The sequence below is a fragment of the Schistosoma haematobium genome, chromosome 4 (genome assembly GCF_000699445.3).
Source record: "Schistosoma haematobium chromosome 4, whole genome shotgun sequence".
Classification (NCBI taxonomy): Eukaryota; Metazoa; Platyhelminthes; class Trematoda; order Strigeidida; family Schistosomatidae; genus Schistosoma; species Schistosoma haematobium.
This window is the reverse complement of record NC_067199.1, coordinates 20,647,106-20,664,852: the sequence shown is the minus strand read 5'-3', so window position 1 is coordinate 20,664,852 and position 17,747 is coordinate 20,647,106. Positions and strand designations below refer to the sequence as shown.

General features: G+C 35.2%; 1 protein-coding gene across 2 annotated transcripts; it reads right to left on the bottom strand.

Annotated features, from left to right (window-relative positions):
- Positions 1 to 4,718: 4,718 nt before the first annotated feature.
- On the bottom strand, positions 4,719 to 17,536 carry UAP1_1 (UDP-N-acetylglucosamine pyrophosphorylase; the record flags this gene model as incomplete). Of its 2 annotated transcripts, XM_012940173.3 has the most annotated exons (8): positions 4,719 to 5,718; positions 8,464 to 8,710; positions 10,185 to 10,504; positions 11,388 to 11,626; positions 13,211 to 13,386; positions 15,898 to 16,102; positions 16,141 to 16,264; positions 17,390 to 17,536. In XM_012940173.3, the coding sequence occupies 8 exons, from the start codon at positions 17,534 to 17,536 to the stop codon at positions 5,608 to 5,610; spliced, it is 1,569 nt and encodes a 522-aa protein (XP_012795627.1). In that variant the 3' UTR covers positions 4,719 to 5,607. The 2 variants fall into 2 exon arrangements, with proteins under 2 accessions (XP_012795627.1, XP_051066479.1); XM_051215936.1 differs by having other exon boundaries at positions 16,141 to 17,536.
- Positions 17,537 to 17,747: the final 211 nt, after the last annotated feature.

Here is a 17,747-nt window from a genome sequence, read left to right as displayed (position 1 = left end):
AGAGACAACAAGCTTAAGTAAGTGTACATCATACCTATGTACCATATATTATATTGAACAACTCGAAAAATAGTTGTCAATACCATAGATTCTCTCATCAGGAAACCGGTCCCAGTAAACAAGAGATTTTTTAACAAAAATTTATGGAAGCAATGATTACTGTCTGAAATAAGTTGATAATTAAACACCAAGTCCAGTTTACATGTAGATGTGAATATTCAAGTGCTTAGCTTCACTAAACTTGTTCAGGTTTAAAAAGCGAATTGCAATATGGAAATATTAATGTAAGCCATGAGGTTTGACAGTTTCAAAATATTTCACCTTACTGAATTCACGTAATCTTCCTAGTTGTTTATGATGTTTGGCTATTACTTGCACATTATTCACTGTCCTACTAATTACGGTTACTTGTCAACAGGTAGAATTTTTGTTTTAAACAGAAGTCAAATTTCAAAGAATCAGAAACGCTTGTGAGAGTATGTTTAGATTTCAGTCGGCCAGTCAATAATAGCTTCTTTTTATGTTGTCATATTTAAGTCTAGACGTTAAATGTATCAGTTATGTAGGAGTAACCGGATGTGTGTCATCAAAATAGTCCTATACAATGTATCAAAAGTATCATAAAATTTATCTCCAATCGACTTTTATCAATATGACCATGTGAAAAACAATTTTTTCACTTCGTTTTATTCGAAGGTAACAATAATATTTACGACAAATACCTCATTGATTACTGCTAGGGAGACCCGTAAAATTCCTCGAAAAAAAGCACAGATTGGCCCTGTAAACGCTGGGAAACATTTTATCCAATCAGCATCGAATAGAAGTTTCTCAGAAACATCTAGAAAGTCAAGAATCACCTGTTATATTTCTGACTGGATGATTACCTATCCTGCTACTATGTTTAGAAGACTTCTAGAACTTTCCAGAAGCCCAAAGCCATCTTGAATGCCATAAATATCCTCGATTTTATGTTCACAAACTAACCGTGAATTAAAGAGTTATTTCTACATTTTGCGCCTTTTCTCTCGTGTTCAAGTTACCGTGTAGAGTTAGTCTGGGGGTTTCTGGAAGAGCTTAGGAAACTGAATCGATCGTTCAATTAGAACATTAATCAGTTACTGATTGATTATCATTTATTGTAGTAATTTAAAATTGCCTTAAATTGTGTACCATCACATAACATGGCTGTCTGCTAAATATGTGAAATAACTTCAATTAGAAATACGTCAATGAATGTATTTGACAAAATCGGTCGAGTAAAATCGATTTATCTACGCGTTATTTCGAATTCTACTTCAATGAATATGATAATTTTAAGGCAATTGATAATGTAACTTTTTGATGGCACTCCATATCGTAATTTTTAGTTAAACTTGTTTAGCGGGATTTTACGAGGCACAATGTATTCTTTATATTTCGACATGACCATTCACCGCTAGAAAAATCAGAACACTCGTCTGCTAAGATAAACATCATCATCTATAGATTATCACAATTTCCAATTAAAATGTTTAGTGCCTAAGATTTTTCACTTCTGATTTGATATACTAATCAGTAGTATCATTTAAAAAGACACAAAATAAAAACCGGTCAAACACTGACGTCGTTGCAAAATTGTTGTAAATAATTCACGTGCTTTTTTCGAAAAATAATTCCCTTCCTCAAAATTCTCTCCACTTATGTCATCAATATTTGAGCAGTAAAACAATCTTTAAAAAATTTGCCAACTAAGTTGACGAAAATTCCGTTTCGAATGTTTTCCCGGAAACATTTTGAAAGATGTTGATTGGAACACATTAGAAATAAGTAGACTATGGGAGAGATCAATAATACTGTAATTTCGAACAGCCGTGGTTCGAACTAGAACTTCCACATACATGCTGACAATCAAATGGAATTAAATGATTCAAACAGTTGACGTTTATCACACAAAATACTAATCTTCATTTAAGTAAGCTGATCAAGCTCATTTTGTATAGATTGAAATGGTGACAATGTAGGCAGATACGAACAAATATTTCAGCGAAAATGTTTTCATGTAACCACAGAGTCACAAATGTTATTAGTATGTATCACGACTATGCAGAGTGAATATCAACAAACGAAAATCATACACTTGTTCACCTTTTATGATTTACGTTAATTTCAAAGTGTTTTAAATTCCTAACTCCTAGAGCGAAAATCAAATAGGAATGTGAAAACAATTAAGTATGTTGTACATCTTATAATATTATGAGAAAAGGTAAATGAACCTGTATGACGGATGGAGAAGTATAGACCTGAATAGACAAAAATCCACAAAATTTACGTATTTGATTTGTACAATATCGTTTGAAGAAAGATATCATGTAGAATCTGGCAGTGTTGTTGAATAAAACACACTAGACAAAAATTCCTTTCCTTCCAGAATATATTTTGCATCTCTATTAATTGTATGACATCACAGTTAAACGACACGACTTTGATGGAAATATGTTTTACGTTCTGGTGAAGTATCAGCCACTACATGTTTCTACAGACGCCTTAAAACATATTAAACTATTTCGGCCTGCTCCGGTCAACCACCAGTTCGACGACAAACGGAGATTATTACATAATCACATTGTGCAAAGTTTGCGTAGGGATCGAGAAGCCTGGTTGTCGCACGGTGCTAACAAGTTGAAAGCAACAGCTGTTTCTGGTAACTGCCAGAAGCTCTTCCAACTCATCCGAGTCACTGGCAGCAACAAGAAGTATGGCATGAGAGAAACAATCTGTGGAGCTGATGGAATGCCAATCAGGTACATATATCGACGTCTTGGACTTTGGAGTGTTTTCCAACGGACAGTCCATCTGATCTGGTGTCCTGGTGACGTCGACATGCCCGACGACGACTGATCCACTCAGCTAGAGATCGACGTCCGAGAGGAACTCCGACTCTGGAAGTGCCACGAATCACCAGGTTCAGATAAATTATCTCCAGTCACTTCTAAAGATGGTGGCGACCTGCTGGTTAAAGGACTAAGTGATTTCCGGACGTCTTGCAATTAGTGTTCCAACATCGCGGAATGAGTCATTAGTTGTCCCGATCTTCAAAATAGGTTCACGTCCCTCATCCAACAATTATTGGGAGATAAATCTACTTGCGACCGCGTCCAAATTATTGGCTTCCATCGTACTTCGTAGATTATTCAAAGCTCGAGAAAAATTGACTCGCGAGAAGCAGACTGGTTTTCGTTTAGATCGAGGATGTATTGGTCATATCTCCACTCTCCGCCAAATGTTACAACACCTTCATACTTAATACAGGCCAACAATCGTAGTGATGCTTGACATCACGGCCGACTTCGATTCATTGGACAGGACTGTCCACTGGTATTGTCTATTGAAGAATGATGTACCTGAGAAGTTTGTTGACATCTCGAAAGCCCTATATACAAACACTTTAGGTAGAGTAGGTACGCACAACCACTTCTCTTCATTGTTTCACTCAAGCAGTGTGGTTAGGGAAGGGTTGCCGGATCTCATCATTCCTCCTCAACTTGGCGATCGATCACGTTCTGGAAACAGCTCTGGTGGATGTAGGTATTGATAGTGCAAATCTGTTGCCTGGAGAAAGACTTTTCGACCTTGGGTATACGGATGATATTGCTTTACTGTGAAATGATACCAAGCCATGTAATCTGTACTTAATCAATCGGAAATTAGTGTCCGTAGGTATGATATGTACTTTGCATGTTCTAAGTGCAAAGTACTTTTACAAAAGTGGCATTATCCTGAACTTGCAGTCACTCTTGGTAGTGAGCAGACAGAAGTATTCAAGAAGCCCGTGTATCTGTGTGGTTGCGTAATTGCTGGTCGTGGTGCGAGTCATGAGACTCCGTAGTTGATGTTCTGGACATGGGACAACACCGACTGAAACGTTATCACACATGGCTAAGAATAGAAAATTGTGGCGACCTTGATATAGGTTTCTTCATAAAACTGGAAGTAACTTCTTTTTTGTTAGATTTTTCCTAACTGAATTTATCCATTACTATCATTATTTTTATCATTCGCTCACATTATTCTCTACTCTTCTTTGTTTTTATTATACTCACTTTCCTTTATCTCTTCACAATCTTGGTGATTCTGGATCCGTGAGATTCCCATCCTATAAGTGCGTTAAGTGCTTCTTTGGACAGTATTAGAGCAACTCCCTGAGTGTGTGGAGCAATTTCCTCTTAGCGACCGGAGTATAGTTATGTATTGCAAATGAATTATTATTGGTTATTTTTAAAAAATATATATTTCAGTAAGTAAATCAGAGTTATTAATAGTGAACTGTTACATCCCAACTAGATTATATGTATATTCATAATCATAAACTTTCATTTGACCTATTGGTTATTATTATACGAGTTACCATTCCTAATTTATTCCCAATTTATTAATTACAGTCTCTCATACCCACAGCCACTTTTGGCTTGATCTTGTATAATTGTTATTTTTAATTATATAGTATGATGCAGTCTGATTTCCTTGTATATAAACTACGTACGTCTGAAATATGTTATTCATACAGTGGAGAATGACATTGTGTTCTAGACTCAACATGTAAGGTTAGGTCAAGATGTTACTATTTTGTGGACCAATAAGGATTCGGAATTGACGTATAACTGTTAGTACTAGTTAACGTGTCATTGTTTAGCATTAAAAAAACAAGCAAGGTCATATAAGTCGGTAGTATACTGATTGGTGATTTTATCATGTGATAATCAACAAGAACAAAAGTCAAAACATGAACAAAGATAAATGAACTTTCTCTTTTTTTTGAAAAAAAATCAACCAGAAGATTAGAAATAAACTTTTAACTGTTTATTTTGTAAGCAACGATGGATAGTGGCTAGCAGTGGAATCCAGGACGGGTGTTTCGTCCTATTTGGGACACGTCAGCTGGATGTACCTGCGTCTCACAGTTGATGTTCACTCTAGGACTCGAACCCAGTACCATTCGCTTCAAACGCCATCGCGTTATCCACTCAGCTACTGAGTCCATCATTGATTACAAAAAGCTTGTGAATTAAGGCAATATCGAGGCATACGCACAGCATACACATATGCCAATAACAGACTGATCAATTGTAGTCTTAAAAAAAAACTCAATGGGATGATACAAGCCAAACAATACCAAGTGTATTTATTTTATTTTTTAAGAATAAAAGTTACAAAACAAATTGATAAGTAAAAGAGAGGATAGCAACAGTATAATTTAGTATCATAGATTATTGCTAACAAAACCAATCATATTCACTGAGCACATTTAAAAAAGTAAAATGAACATATAGAATTAGAAAAGAATGAATTTCACACTGATTGTACACAACATTTGATGAATTGAATTTTCTTTTTTGTTTTTTTTAAAAAAAAATCACATTAGAACAGATAGTTTCAAACATTAACATATAGGCGAACAGTTACAAAAAAACAGTTTGTAATATGGAATGTCTAAAATATATGAAACAAAATAACTCATAGAAAAATCACAGCATGAATGTGGTTAAATATATTAACTAGGGAAGACCATTTGTATGTATGGTTATTGTGTATATCAGTGTTAAAAGAAAAAATTTATACACATCTTGACTAGATGTCACCATTCATTTCACAAGAAAATAAAACTGGTTTACCAGTTTCTATGTCTTGTTCCAAACGATTGAGACCATGAATTTCAACACCTTTTAGACATGTTAAGTTCTAAAAAGAAGAGTTTAGGGAAAATAGGTTAACTAAGTTCTGTTCTCTAGCTATAATGATATGACAAGGAACATGTTCAGTCAGCAATAATTCACAAAAATATACTTTATTGAAATATATTTTACAGTTTTCAGTTGTAGGTGTATGCAGTATACAATATCGGGAAGTTACATCCTGGCTATCTGTGAAAGTTTCAGCAAATGTACATTAAATCGTAAACCGGATCCTATGAGGTTTTTAGAGCTATTATTCAAAGACTAGGTCTTTTATAAAACTAAGAGTCCGTAAGACCTATGAGAATGTGATATACTGATGATGGAAAGTCAGTATTCAATAAGCAAAATAGTGATGTGATTACCCTGCGGTTTACGATACTTACGATTCATGAGCTTACTCGGGACTACGAAATGAGATGAAGTCATAAAAGTGATTTGTATTCTAAAATTTACGTGATTTTTGAGACTAGCCAGCAGCGTTTATTTCTACTAGAGTAAAAAGAAACAGATATTATCGCCAAAAGAAAAATGATGTTTGTAAATGAAGGTAAATCACGCAACCAATAAAACGGAAACAAGATTTTGCAAGAAACAATCAAATTTCAGGTTGACTACTTCATCTTTCATTAAAGATCCCACTGAATAGCCTCAAGTTCATACTTTGACAATAGTGTCACTGAGAAGATAATGCGCCAAAACAGCACTTAGTTGAAAAACTTCTGTAGCTCTCCACACTAATTTTATACAGTACAGGAGATTCGATAAGCATGTGTAGTGAAAATTACCTCACAGATACTATAAACCAGATGAAAAGTTGTCTAAGTTGGTATAATATTTCCCATTAAACCCATAGTTCAAATACATACTGGTCATCAGATTTTCCAGTTATCAATAAAGATCGAAGCAAATCAACTAAAGACTGAGTTGAGTGACATTAGAGAATTATTTTCCATTTCTGCTATTTGACTCACCTCTAAACGGTAAGACGATGTAGACAGGCTTTTTTGTGCCAAGGCTATAGTAGGTCTTACTATACCACGATCTTTCCATCGATTTATGAATTTTAGGGGATAACCATTTTCCATTAGTGTTTTATTCAACAACCTAGTATCATTAGTGCCAATATCATTAATCCTGTTAAATGGGCCCCCTTATCAAACCCCGTTTGTATTGCGCTGGATAGTAATTATGACAACTAAGGTATTGGCCTGTCCAAGTTGCCTTTTTAAAAATAGATAGTTTGGTTGAACCATCTTCTCGTCTACATATACGTATATCTAAGAAAGGAAGATGGTCGTTCTGCTCACCTTAAATCTACCCTGGTATTGTTTAGCTTATTATCCAGCATGATGAGTTTTCGAATTGTTTCTCATATTATTTTACTGATTATCTTTGTTTCCTCTTACCCCCATTTGTCTAAGTGGCCTTTTATTTTTAAATATAAATGTTCATAACAAGTATGTGTGATCAGATTGTTCGAAATGTATTGCGCTAATATATCACATAGTTCTGATAATCTTCTTGTTATTACACTATCCAGATAATCTATAGGAATTTTCGGACACTGTGTTAGTTGATAATTATCCCCGATGATGTGTTTCCAAATTTATTCAGTCTAAAATATGAACCAGGATCATTTAGCGCCACCAGTCAAAACATCATTGAATTACTGAGATCACAATCAACGCATTACAGGTGTGGATATAACATTAGAAAATAGAAAAACCTATTCAGTTTAGTCGCATATCGAAATACGATCACTGCCAATAGTCTAGTATACAATCGATCTACCAGTTATTCCAACCTTATTTTTAATTATACCATATAGATACAAAATGTAGGTCAAATGTATAATCAATAACTTAAGTAGACGAAAATTATATTCCGCCAAAAAGTCAATAGAAATTGAATCAATGCAAGTAAAACAATGTAATATAGGAAAAAAATTGGTTAGATTATCATAAGTAATGGGGAGTTTAGAAAACAATTTGTATGGGTGTCAGGATGATAGGCTTAGAGAAGGATTTTATTGGTCGGCTGATCACAACAATTAAGGAATTAAATTTAAAAGGTTAAAATAGAGAACTCTACCACTTGCATCATTTATTAATTTAATTAATAAGATAATCAGCTAATAATATAGAATAGCCTGTGGTAGGAAAACACTTCGGTACAACACATTGAATTTATGGTTATTTCTTAACTAAATTACTTAGTGTTAATGCTAATTAACCCGTAATTCAAATTGTTCGTTGTCTCAGTGAGATCATGAACCGATCAACGTTAGACCACTATTGGAAAGGTAGAAGCACTTGATGGCCGTTTCGTACAAGTACGGGACGACTCGGCAGCACGCATTCACGGTCCCGCACACGAGACTCCAACCCAGGACTTTTGGTCTTGCACCTGAGCACTTAACCTATAGACCATTGGGTCAGCATCCAACGGTGTTGATATCTAACTTTAAAAACATTGACGTGACTCCTAATTAGTGATATTGTAATTCAATGGTTAAGTAAATATTTGTGTGAAAGCTTTTGAAAGATACTGATATGGAGTAGTTTTAGAACCTGTGACTAGGTGGTTGAACGTTGGAGTGCTTTAACCACCAATCCAGTGCTGAATTTTTGACTCTAGTGATTGATGTTTAATATTGTAGGCGAATTTTGCGATTATCAAATATATTTCCTGGTTGTTGACAGTTAGTTTACATAAAAAACTTATTAAACGAAAAGTAAATAAAACTTACTTCACCATTGTAAGTAATCAAAGGTGAAATTTCAATTAAGGGCTTGTCATGAACATTATCTACGTGTCCGTTCCCATTAGACGTAGAACTATGATTTACTAGTATTGCACCAGCGTTTTCCGCTAAGCGAGTATGATAATTAAGCAAATCAAGTCGAGCTGTTTTAGGACAATCCTTAATTGCACCTGGTCCATTCTTAAGCGGAGAAAATTGTTCATCTCTAGGAACTTCCCATATAAAAAATCGACTTGAGGAGAACAGAAAAATAGGATGAAAATGAGAACTAAGTAGCTTTAGTTTATACAATAAAAATGTTCAACTTAAATATTAAGTTTGTTTAACAACCACGTGTGAGTTAATAATCATTAAAACATTATGAAAGGTTTCTCATAACAGGAAAAACCTCAATAAAATAGGATTTAGAACCAACGCTCTGTCCAGATATGATGAAAAGGAATATACTGATATAAAAAAGGAAACAGTAACATAAAAATAAGCAGGAATAACACAAGTATTCTGGAAAAAGACGGGAGACAGCTAGGAAAAGATTATCTGAGTTTTCTAACAGGCTTGATTTTTATTGATATAAAGGGATGAAAAGGTAAAATTACATTCTTTTATACATTGTGATTTTTGTCCAAAATTACTTCTGTTTCATTCAATGTGCTGATTACTTAGTGTAGTATTTGTTTTGTCTTGTCTCAGTGTGATATTTTATTCCGTATAACATTAATTTGTTTGTTGAAGATATGATATTCTTGTATTAAATTAACATGAACTATGCATTTAGCATGTAGTTTGTTATAACTCTGGATACTTTTTAAACATGTGATTTCATCCTAATTAATAATCAAAATGGGTTTACAATCAATATATATTATCGAGTGTATTTTCGACTATGGTCGTTGTCGTGTTTTGAGTCCAATAAATCTTCAGTTGTACCAGTTTTTGTGTTCTTACTTCACCTCGTGGGGAATTGCAGTGGTTTTTCGTTTTACAAGTATAAGCGATAAGCGATTCCGACATAAAAGTTGGCGACGACCAGATAGAACAATCGAAAAAAAGACTAAATTCTTTCTCAGTTAACCTAAGCAGATTAAACTATGTTAAATAAAGCAAGAACAAATATTGGTGCAGAATAGTATGAATTCATATTATATTTGTTCTTGCTTTATTTAAATTCATAAAGGGAACCAATTGCATGAAATAAACTATGTTAATAGGACCTAGTCTAGAGAGAGAGCCCAAAGTTGGTTGTGCCATTTGATCACATATCCGTAAAATGAGGAATCTACGACTCACCCCCCTCCACGCACAGATGTCCTAGTAAAATCCAGTCAATGTGATCAGTGGTATTATTCGATGAATGACACTTCATTCATACCACAAATTATTTGTAATTATTGGCCTAACTGATTAAATACTAAATTGTATGATATATCACTGAGGCAACTTTTACAATCGATATGAGCACTTGTAGAACCTGTAAGTCAAACGTAAAATGGTCTCGACAATAAAATAAATAGCGTAAGTCTAGGACTCATAAGCCGTAGCCCTTAAAATCAGGAACAAAGAGATACAAACCCTTACAAATAAGGAACAAATAATTTCCTCAGACGATTCACAATCAGTTTAAGACTGAAATAAATGACAATATTAACTAACAAAAAGATGCAGTACAATTAGAAAAGAAAATAATATAAGCAAAAGCAATGACTTACTGAGCAAATGGAAAAACATCGAATGCGAATTTTTCAAATTTGATTGCATTCGGTTTTTGAGGGACAATCAATTCTCCTGTTTGCAAATCTATACAATTAACTTTCTTTTGAGCTCGATGATAACGCATTTTCATTTGTATATCATCCTGACAAACACGTTCCAAAAATGATCTCGTTGTGAAATGTACACAAATATTTCCATGACTATAAACTAAACGACTTGTTTCACCATTGTTTGAATTGTGTGCATTATTATGAGAGTCATATTGGTTTACACGTAAGGATGCTGTAACGGGAGATATCTCACTATATTCTACGACCTAAGATTAATATGAAGTTAAAACCAATAAAGTTTTGTGAAAACATAACACCTGTAGTGAAAATCAAGCATGAAAATCATAAAGATGAAGACTAAAGTGATATAATATAACACTTCTCTTTTGAAAATCACTACCTTTAAATCTTAGGTTCAACGTGTTAAGGTTAGGATAAAGTTTTCGATTTAACTGGTATACTGCCATGAACGGAAGAATAATTAAATACAAATACAGCAATATTCAGTAGACCGGTTGATGAATTTTCACTTTTTAATTAGATTAGAATGCAGAAACACCACGTATGTATAAGGTTTGAATTGAAATTCTCAAAGACTGAGACTCTAAAGGACAACGTGTATGAGACAAAGTTTACCACGTCAAATGAGGACGAATTACAATGGTTTAATTTTCTCCACTTCATAAAACTAAGAACTCATTAATAGAGCAAATTTTCGTTGATCGAACAGAAATACAGATTTAAAGTAGAGAAATAATTGACGAGAAAACTTACAAATAAATCATTCAGTCACTTTCCAAAGCAAGAAAGCTTCAATAAATGGATTACTCTACTTATTCGTCGGATATGTTCGTGAAAACTTGGACAATGAGTGGCTAAAGCCATTCTAATGGGACAAAGTTAAGGTTGTTTTAGAGTCTTTGTAAAAACAGAGAACTCAAATCATGCCCCGAAATCGAAAAATCCCATTAAATCATCGAAGTGCTTAAATAAGCTTAATACATGAGGTAGAAGAAACGTGAATCGATCTAATGGTGAACAATCAATCCGACAGACAATAATCTATTTTTTCAAAATTATGTTTACGGAACCTGATATTATTATAAGAAACAGAAACAATACTATCAGCTGGATAACAGAACAGATTACCTGATACTGACCATCTACTACTCCAACAACTCCAAGCGGTTCTTCTGGGTCTAGCTTCTGAACAACTTCTGCAGCACAATCTGCATTATTTTCAATGCAGTATCCGATAAAGTGAAGATCAGGTACCTTTACCAGAATATTATCAACACAATAAATTTGGACATATTCGATTCCTCTTAATTTCATATCATCGAGAATACCGCGCTCTTTAAGAGCCCTGTACAAACCACCGTTTCCATCTAGTTAAAAAAAAGCCGGATAGGTATATTTATTACTAGTATAAATGTGTAAATAAATATATACACTTCCGTTGTATTTGTCAGATGGTACAGGTGGAAGCACACAATAAAAATAATCCGAACGCTTTCGTATTGAGTAAAAATACTGATTTTCTTAATTTAAGAAAGGTAGTAGTTAGTCAGCTACGAAATGGTCTTGAGTGTTGTTGGAGGTATGAAGGCGGTTATCACTTCCCGATTGTCCACACTATGGAAGGGTTCTTCTAGCGGTACCTAGAAAGGAAACTGCGTTAAAGTTGATCTTAGTGACCTGAGAGAGTGACCGCAGTGCCAAAGGGAGAACTTCTTGAGGCCGGTAACACACGACCATTTTGTGGGTAATTTCTGTGTTAGCTGCATACTTGTTGAAACCTTACCGCCGGAGACGGATATCCGTGGGATAAGGCGAGGTGTGCGTTTTTAGGGTTGACCTTTTATAACTCCACCCTTCCCTTGTGAAAAGGCAGAATCGCTGTCATGATGGTTATCTGAGGGAGACACTTCCCTCCCGCCACACCTCTGTAGTCAGTAGTACGACCTCGTCCTTGGACCTTGAGTTTGTTGCTTTTAGTCTGACCGCTCTTCAACCGACCTGCCCGACATGGTATAACCCTGAGGAACGATTGTTCTAACCAGTATAGCCTGACTGATTCGTCATGATAGACAAGCCCGACCACCACGCCAAGGTAGCAGCAACGGTCGGGAATAAAAGTAGTAACGAATGCATGTACAAATATATATATATATATATATATATATATATATATATATATATATATATATATATATATTTGAGTCATTGGTGATATTTTAATTAACCGAGGTCTACAGTTTTGGCTAGTAGAATAACAATGTTAATAATTAATAGTATCGATTTCTACTTATATATTAAGGTTTGTTAGAGTTTGATTTCAAACCACTGAATAATTAGCATTCATGAATACATTTAAACATGTTGATCATGATAACATTTAATGAACTCACTAATTGTATACCATCATCATTCTAGCTAGAAAGAATTTGTACATTTTTTATATTATCAGTGATTATTATTTACTCAAGTAACCTTACTCACTTACTTAATTGATAATTTCATTTCAGAAATTGTACTAAGCAGTTTTTTTCAAGTATAAAGATACTGAATATAACAGGAGTGTAAACGATATGATAAATCTTTAAGTATACAACACAGAATCTAAACAACGAATTGATCGCCAATAGTTTAGTGGTGAAAAGAAGAAACTGGTCGAATAAATTATATGACTACATTCCCTAAAGTGACAAATATTTATTTTATATGCTTACAAACTTATCTAGACAGTAAACCCAGATTAAACAAAGTGAAGGGCTCATCATAATTACTCAACAAATAGTATAAGCAGGCAGAAACATATGATGAAAGTCTAACTTGGGTCACTATGGTTGAGATTCAACACTGCCCAATGTAAGTACCATTGCACGACGAAACGCAGAAATTTAGTTTTTTTATTTTTGGAAAACTAGTTATGTCGTTTCAGTCAACATGAAAAGTGATTGGAATCTTACCTGGAGCTGATGTTAGTTTAGACTTAGTTTGCAACAGGATTCTTCCATCTAGAGAAAAGGCTGGAAGAGTGTATTGTTCAAAAAATACAATGTTGTCACAATTATGTCCAAAATAATTAAATGATTTAAAGAACTGTACAGTTGTTTCTTTTGTGTGCTCAGAAGTCATGATATACCTAAATAACAACAAAAATCTAGTTGTAAGTTTGTAATATATATAGCGGTTAAAACCATGAGCATCTATTCCTTAGTAATGAGCGAATTTTAATGAACAGGTTGTAATGTCATTACAAGTCCAGGTGATTTGACATTATGTGCAATATCTCTTGATGCTAAGTGGTTGAAATTCCAATTTGATCAGAGCAAAAGAATAGAGAAGGTAAGTTAAACAGTGATCAGTCGGTGTAAAGGTTGCAGTCCTACAGAAGATCGATCGCAAACCGAACAGCCTAGTAGTATTGTACCTAACTGTGACTTTATTTGACGCGGGTTCGAATTACATGTAAAGCATCACTTCCACCTAAGCTTCCAAACATGCCTTAGTGACGAGTACAAAGTATGTCCGTTGTTTCCTGCTGATTGTGTCCAACCGCTTTGCATTGATATATATTCTCCTGATCAGAAGTGAAAACTTGATCAATTCACATACAAGCCGGATAAAAATCTACAAATCAGTCACAAGTCTTGTGCCCTTCACAAAGTATGATTAAATTAAATATTTAGGATGAAACTGGTATCCGATTTATGACACGATCATTATCAATTGCTTTACATAGAAACCTCAAGATGGTTAGGACAATCGTTTAATTTTAGTACGATGGAACACTTTGTATGACAAACCATTTATAATCCAACCAAATCTTTGATTACAAATCTGCATTCACCCTTTAAAAAGGAAAGAGATAGGTCATTTGAACCTAGCGAAGTATGACACTCACAGAGGTTGCATTTCCCCATAGATCATCACTTCATTAGATAGATCAGTGGACACTGTCCAAGGAGCATAGGGAAATGATACGGATGACGTTACAGCGACAGGACAGTCGAGTTGTCCCTTAAAATGCTTGGATTAAAGTTTGGTCTGTCTTTGAATGTTGTTAAGTGGGATGAGATCATCTTCATGAATCGTTTTATTGATGTGAGACTTCTCGCCAGCAGTAGCTTAAACGACTTCAGACAACTTTTGATAGTTGCCAAATGCAGCTCCTGTTTCTGACTCGCAAGAGCGACTTGATTACCAGGTTCCATGGTATTGTGAGATAATGCGGAAGCGACTTACAAGTATCACTATATTTAGGACCTGCCGGAACAAAATCGTATGGAGTCTAGAAAATAATGTTCATAAATGGGATGTTTTGCAGAACTATATGAACCTCCTAAATAAAGTCAGTCAGTCAGTCAGTAACAACGTAGAACTTCATACGTACGTACATCAGTTCGAGTTGCCATACCACATTAGCACAGAGATGCAGTTGTCGATTCAAATCCCGTAGTGGTAGAGGTAATAAGAGTATAAGCAGTAATCGGGAAGATTAGGGTTTGGAGATGTTATTTAAAGAGTATAATACAGTGAAATAAATTTGGAAAGAGGAAAAAAGGGACATGAAGAATTCAGAAGATTAGAATTTGGGAGAACACAGAGAGTGGATGCACCTGCGCCATTGCAAACGATTTTGAGCCATGTCATTCAGGGTCTCTAACCATCGGTTGCTATCATCTCGCGGTCCCCAACCAGGTAGTCTACACCTACCAACATGACTCAGTTCACTTGTCAGTGACTTCATGGACTTGTGCCATGTTTTGGTTTGGCCGCCCCTAGCTTTCTTCCAACCTACTCCTATACTTTCCAGTGAGTCAATCCATCCTCCAACCCAGACTCATTTGATATTTAATTAAAACTGAGAGTGTAGCTAAACTACATCAAGTAGTTAACCACCAGAATGAAAAGTGAGTTGGATGTACGCCAGAGCATGGTCAGAATCCAGATAGATGCATCAAAGAAAGTAGTCTTGTACATATCCACTACATCGATAGCTGGTTGCGAAATGATACATTTGAGGCTTATAATGAAGAAATCAAGTAGAACATAGATTTTTATTATTTCTGGGGCCTAGTACATCAGCTGAGTGGTTCGTTATTTTACTTTTCTTGTTGGTAACGATTACACGTGTGAGGACAGTAGTGTTCTTTGGGTGCCAAAAATAGAGCACTTAGTTTTTTTCAGATCACCATTCGACTTAGATGTGTAATTAGCGAAGCAGTAGATCAATGTCAAGAAGTCCAAATCCCCGATAACCTCAGCCGAAGGACGTTTGTACCCTCCTTGTACCTTTAGGATTCTTTGACAAACGCGCACTAGTGGTTTCGAAGCGAGGTTATGAACTGCTCTAGGTGAACCCTCGATATCTATTGACCCAGTCTGGGTCCCAGATGTCCAGATTCACTCTCGCTATTATAGAAGCACTACCACCATGTGAAGGTAGTAGGTCTTCCCTAGAGGACGCTGAAAATGTGCAACCATATGAGAGGATTTTGAAAGGGAGACCAGATTCTCTCAGCCCACAATCATATCAATCAGATTGCAGTGTTAATACTGGGTTTCCCAATAAAAAAATTTTATTGCAATACGTCTAGATATATGTTTGAACAACAGATAACCGTTAAGTTTAGCAAAATTTGTTACTCACCAAGTTATCGAAGGAGTTTTACCAAACTTTTCTTTACACATATGAGAAACACGGTGAAGACGCTCGGCTTGAAGTTGATATAATGAACGACCTGATGGTAAATTCGGCTTGTACAACCCTTTGGGATAGGAAACACCAAGTCGTGTCCCTTGACCACCCGCTAACAATAGAACCGCCACTTTATTTTCACTGACTGCCCGCAAAGCTTGAAATATCACCTTGAATAACGAAATGGTAGCTTACCAATACTGAGATAGCGTTCCAGTAAGAGAGGTTGCGAAGTGCGCAACTCCGACAGAGATTTACATATCTCTGGATTAGGTGGCAAGAGCCTGTCATCGATTCCGGAAGAGCAGCTTGGAGGAGTCTATTATAAAAATGATTATCCTTGTTAAAAACGGGCTTTTTAATGTAAAACCATGTTTTTTTTTACACGCAAAGCATCCTACAAAAAGTGCGTAGTTCATTTGACATTCTTTTCGAGTTTTTACTGAAAACCATTGATTAAGGGGAGTTAAGCTGTAACGCAGCACAATGACAGTCAAAAAGATATGACTCATGGAAGGAAACAAAAACAAACAGATGGAAAACTGTATATCTCTCCGTAAAACAACGGATAATACGTCAGTATTCACTTACCAAATAAGTAATTGGAATACTGATAACACTTCAGAACGATACTTAAAATTTAGATCTGACAAAGCAGTACAAGACAGGCTACTGGTGGTAAGAAGACGGGATAAAGAAAAAGCTTCTATATTTATTAACTTTCTAGAGTTTGTTTAGACTATTTTTCGAGTAACGTCACGATTCAAAATTAAGGTACTACTCAACAGACCAAAAGGTGTTAGGTCTAGCTAATGGCAGAATGTTATTCGATAAACCAAAAACCAGTGTCTAACCATGTATATGTATGTCGTTATATATTATATTAGACGATCTAGTAAGCAGAAAGTGAGTAGCTTTAAAGACATCCGTTTTAAAAAGATGATGTGAACTACTAAATAGTAATTAACGCTGAAACCACATGAGTGGAGATTTCTGATGGATTTCGAACATTAGTAGCTTTTAGATAAACCGAAATATCACAAACTGAGGATAACTATGACTTAAAATACTTTTTTCATTAAAGATAACAGTAAAGTCTCCCATGAAGGTCCTAAACAATGTTGAGAAATTTGTGTAGATATTATAACTTGGGAGTACAGTACGGGCCAACTAAAGAGCCATGGTTTGGAATAATCACACCATTGCTATAACATATCTGCAAGAATTAATTTTAGCGTAAGTCATCCTAGAAAAAAGAAATAACCTTCTTGTCGACCGAATTTTCGGGGATTGATCTCCTACTCAGTGTATCCGCTTACTGACTTGGAACAAGCTGATCACATAGTCCTGTTTGGTGAAGACGCTGATAAGATACAATCTTTTGGTTGCAAAATAACGACTCATTCACATTTTCGAATTGTTGATACAACTACAAAAGTCTTACATCAAAAATTCGGCCGAGAGCAGAGAAATTGATCTTCGAAATATCACTGAGGATTTCAGATTGCTCCTTAGCATTGAGCTCATTCCAGAAAGTCAATAAATGATCCTGCCCATGAAGCGTGATATCAATCCCAGGTACGTCAGACATCCCAAATTGTACGCAGAATGACCTACACAAACTGAATTGTGAGCATCTAAAGTAGGCCAACAAAACAAATATTTTCTATCTCATTTTGTTCGCCAGATGTTATCTTCTTCATTGGTATCATTCTTTCTATGATTTAAATATGTGGTAAAAACATGAATCTAAATTTTTATTCTCAACTGGGTATTTATAGTGATTAGTTAAGAAAGGAAAG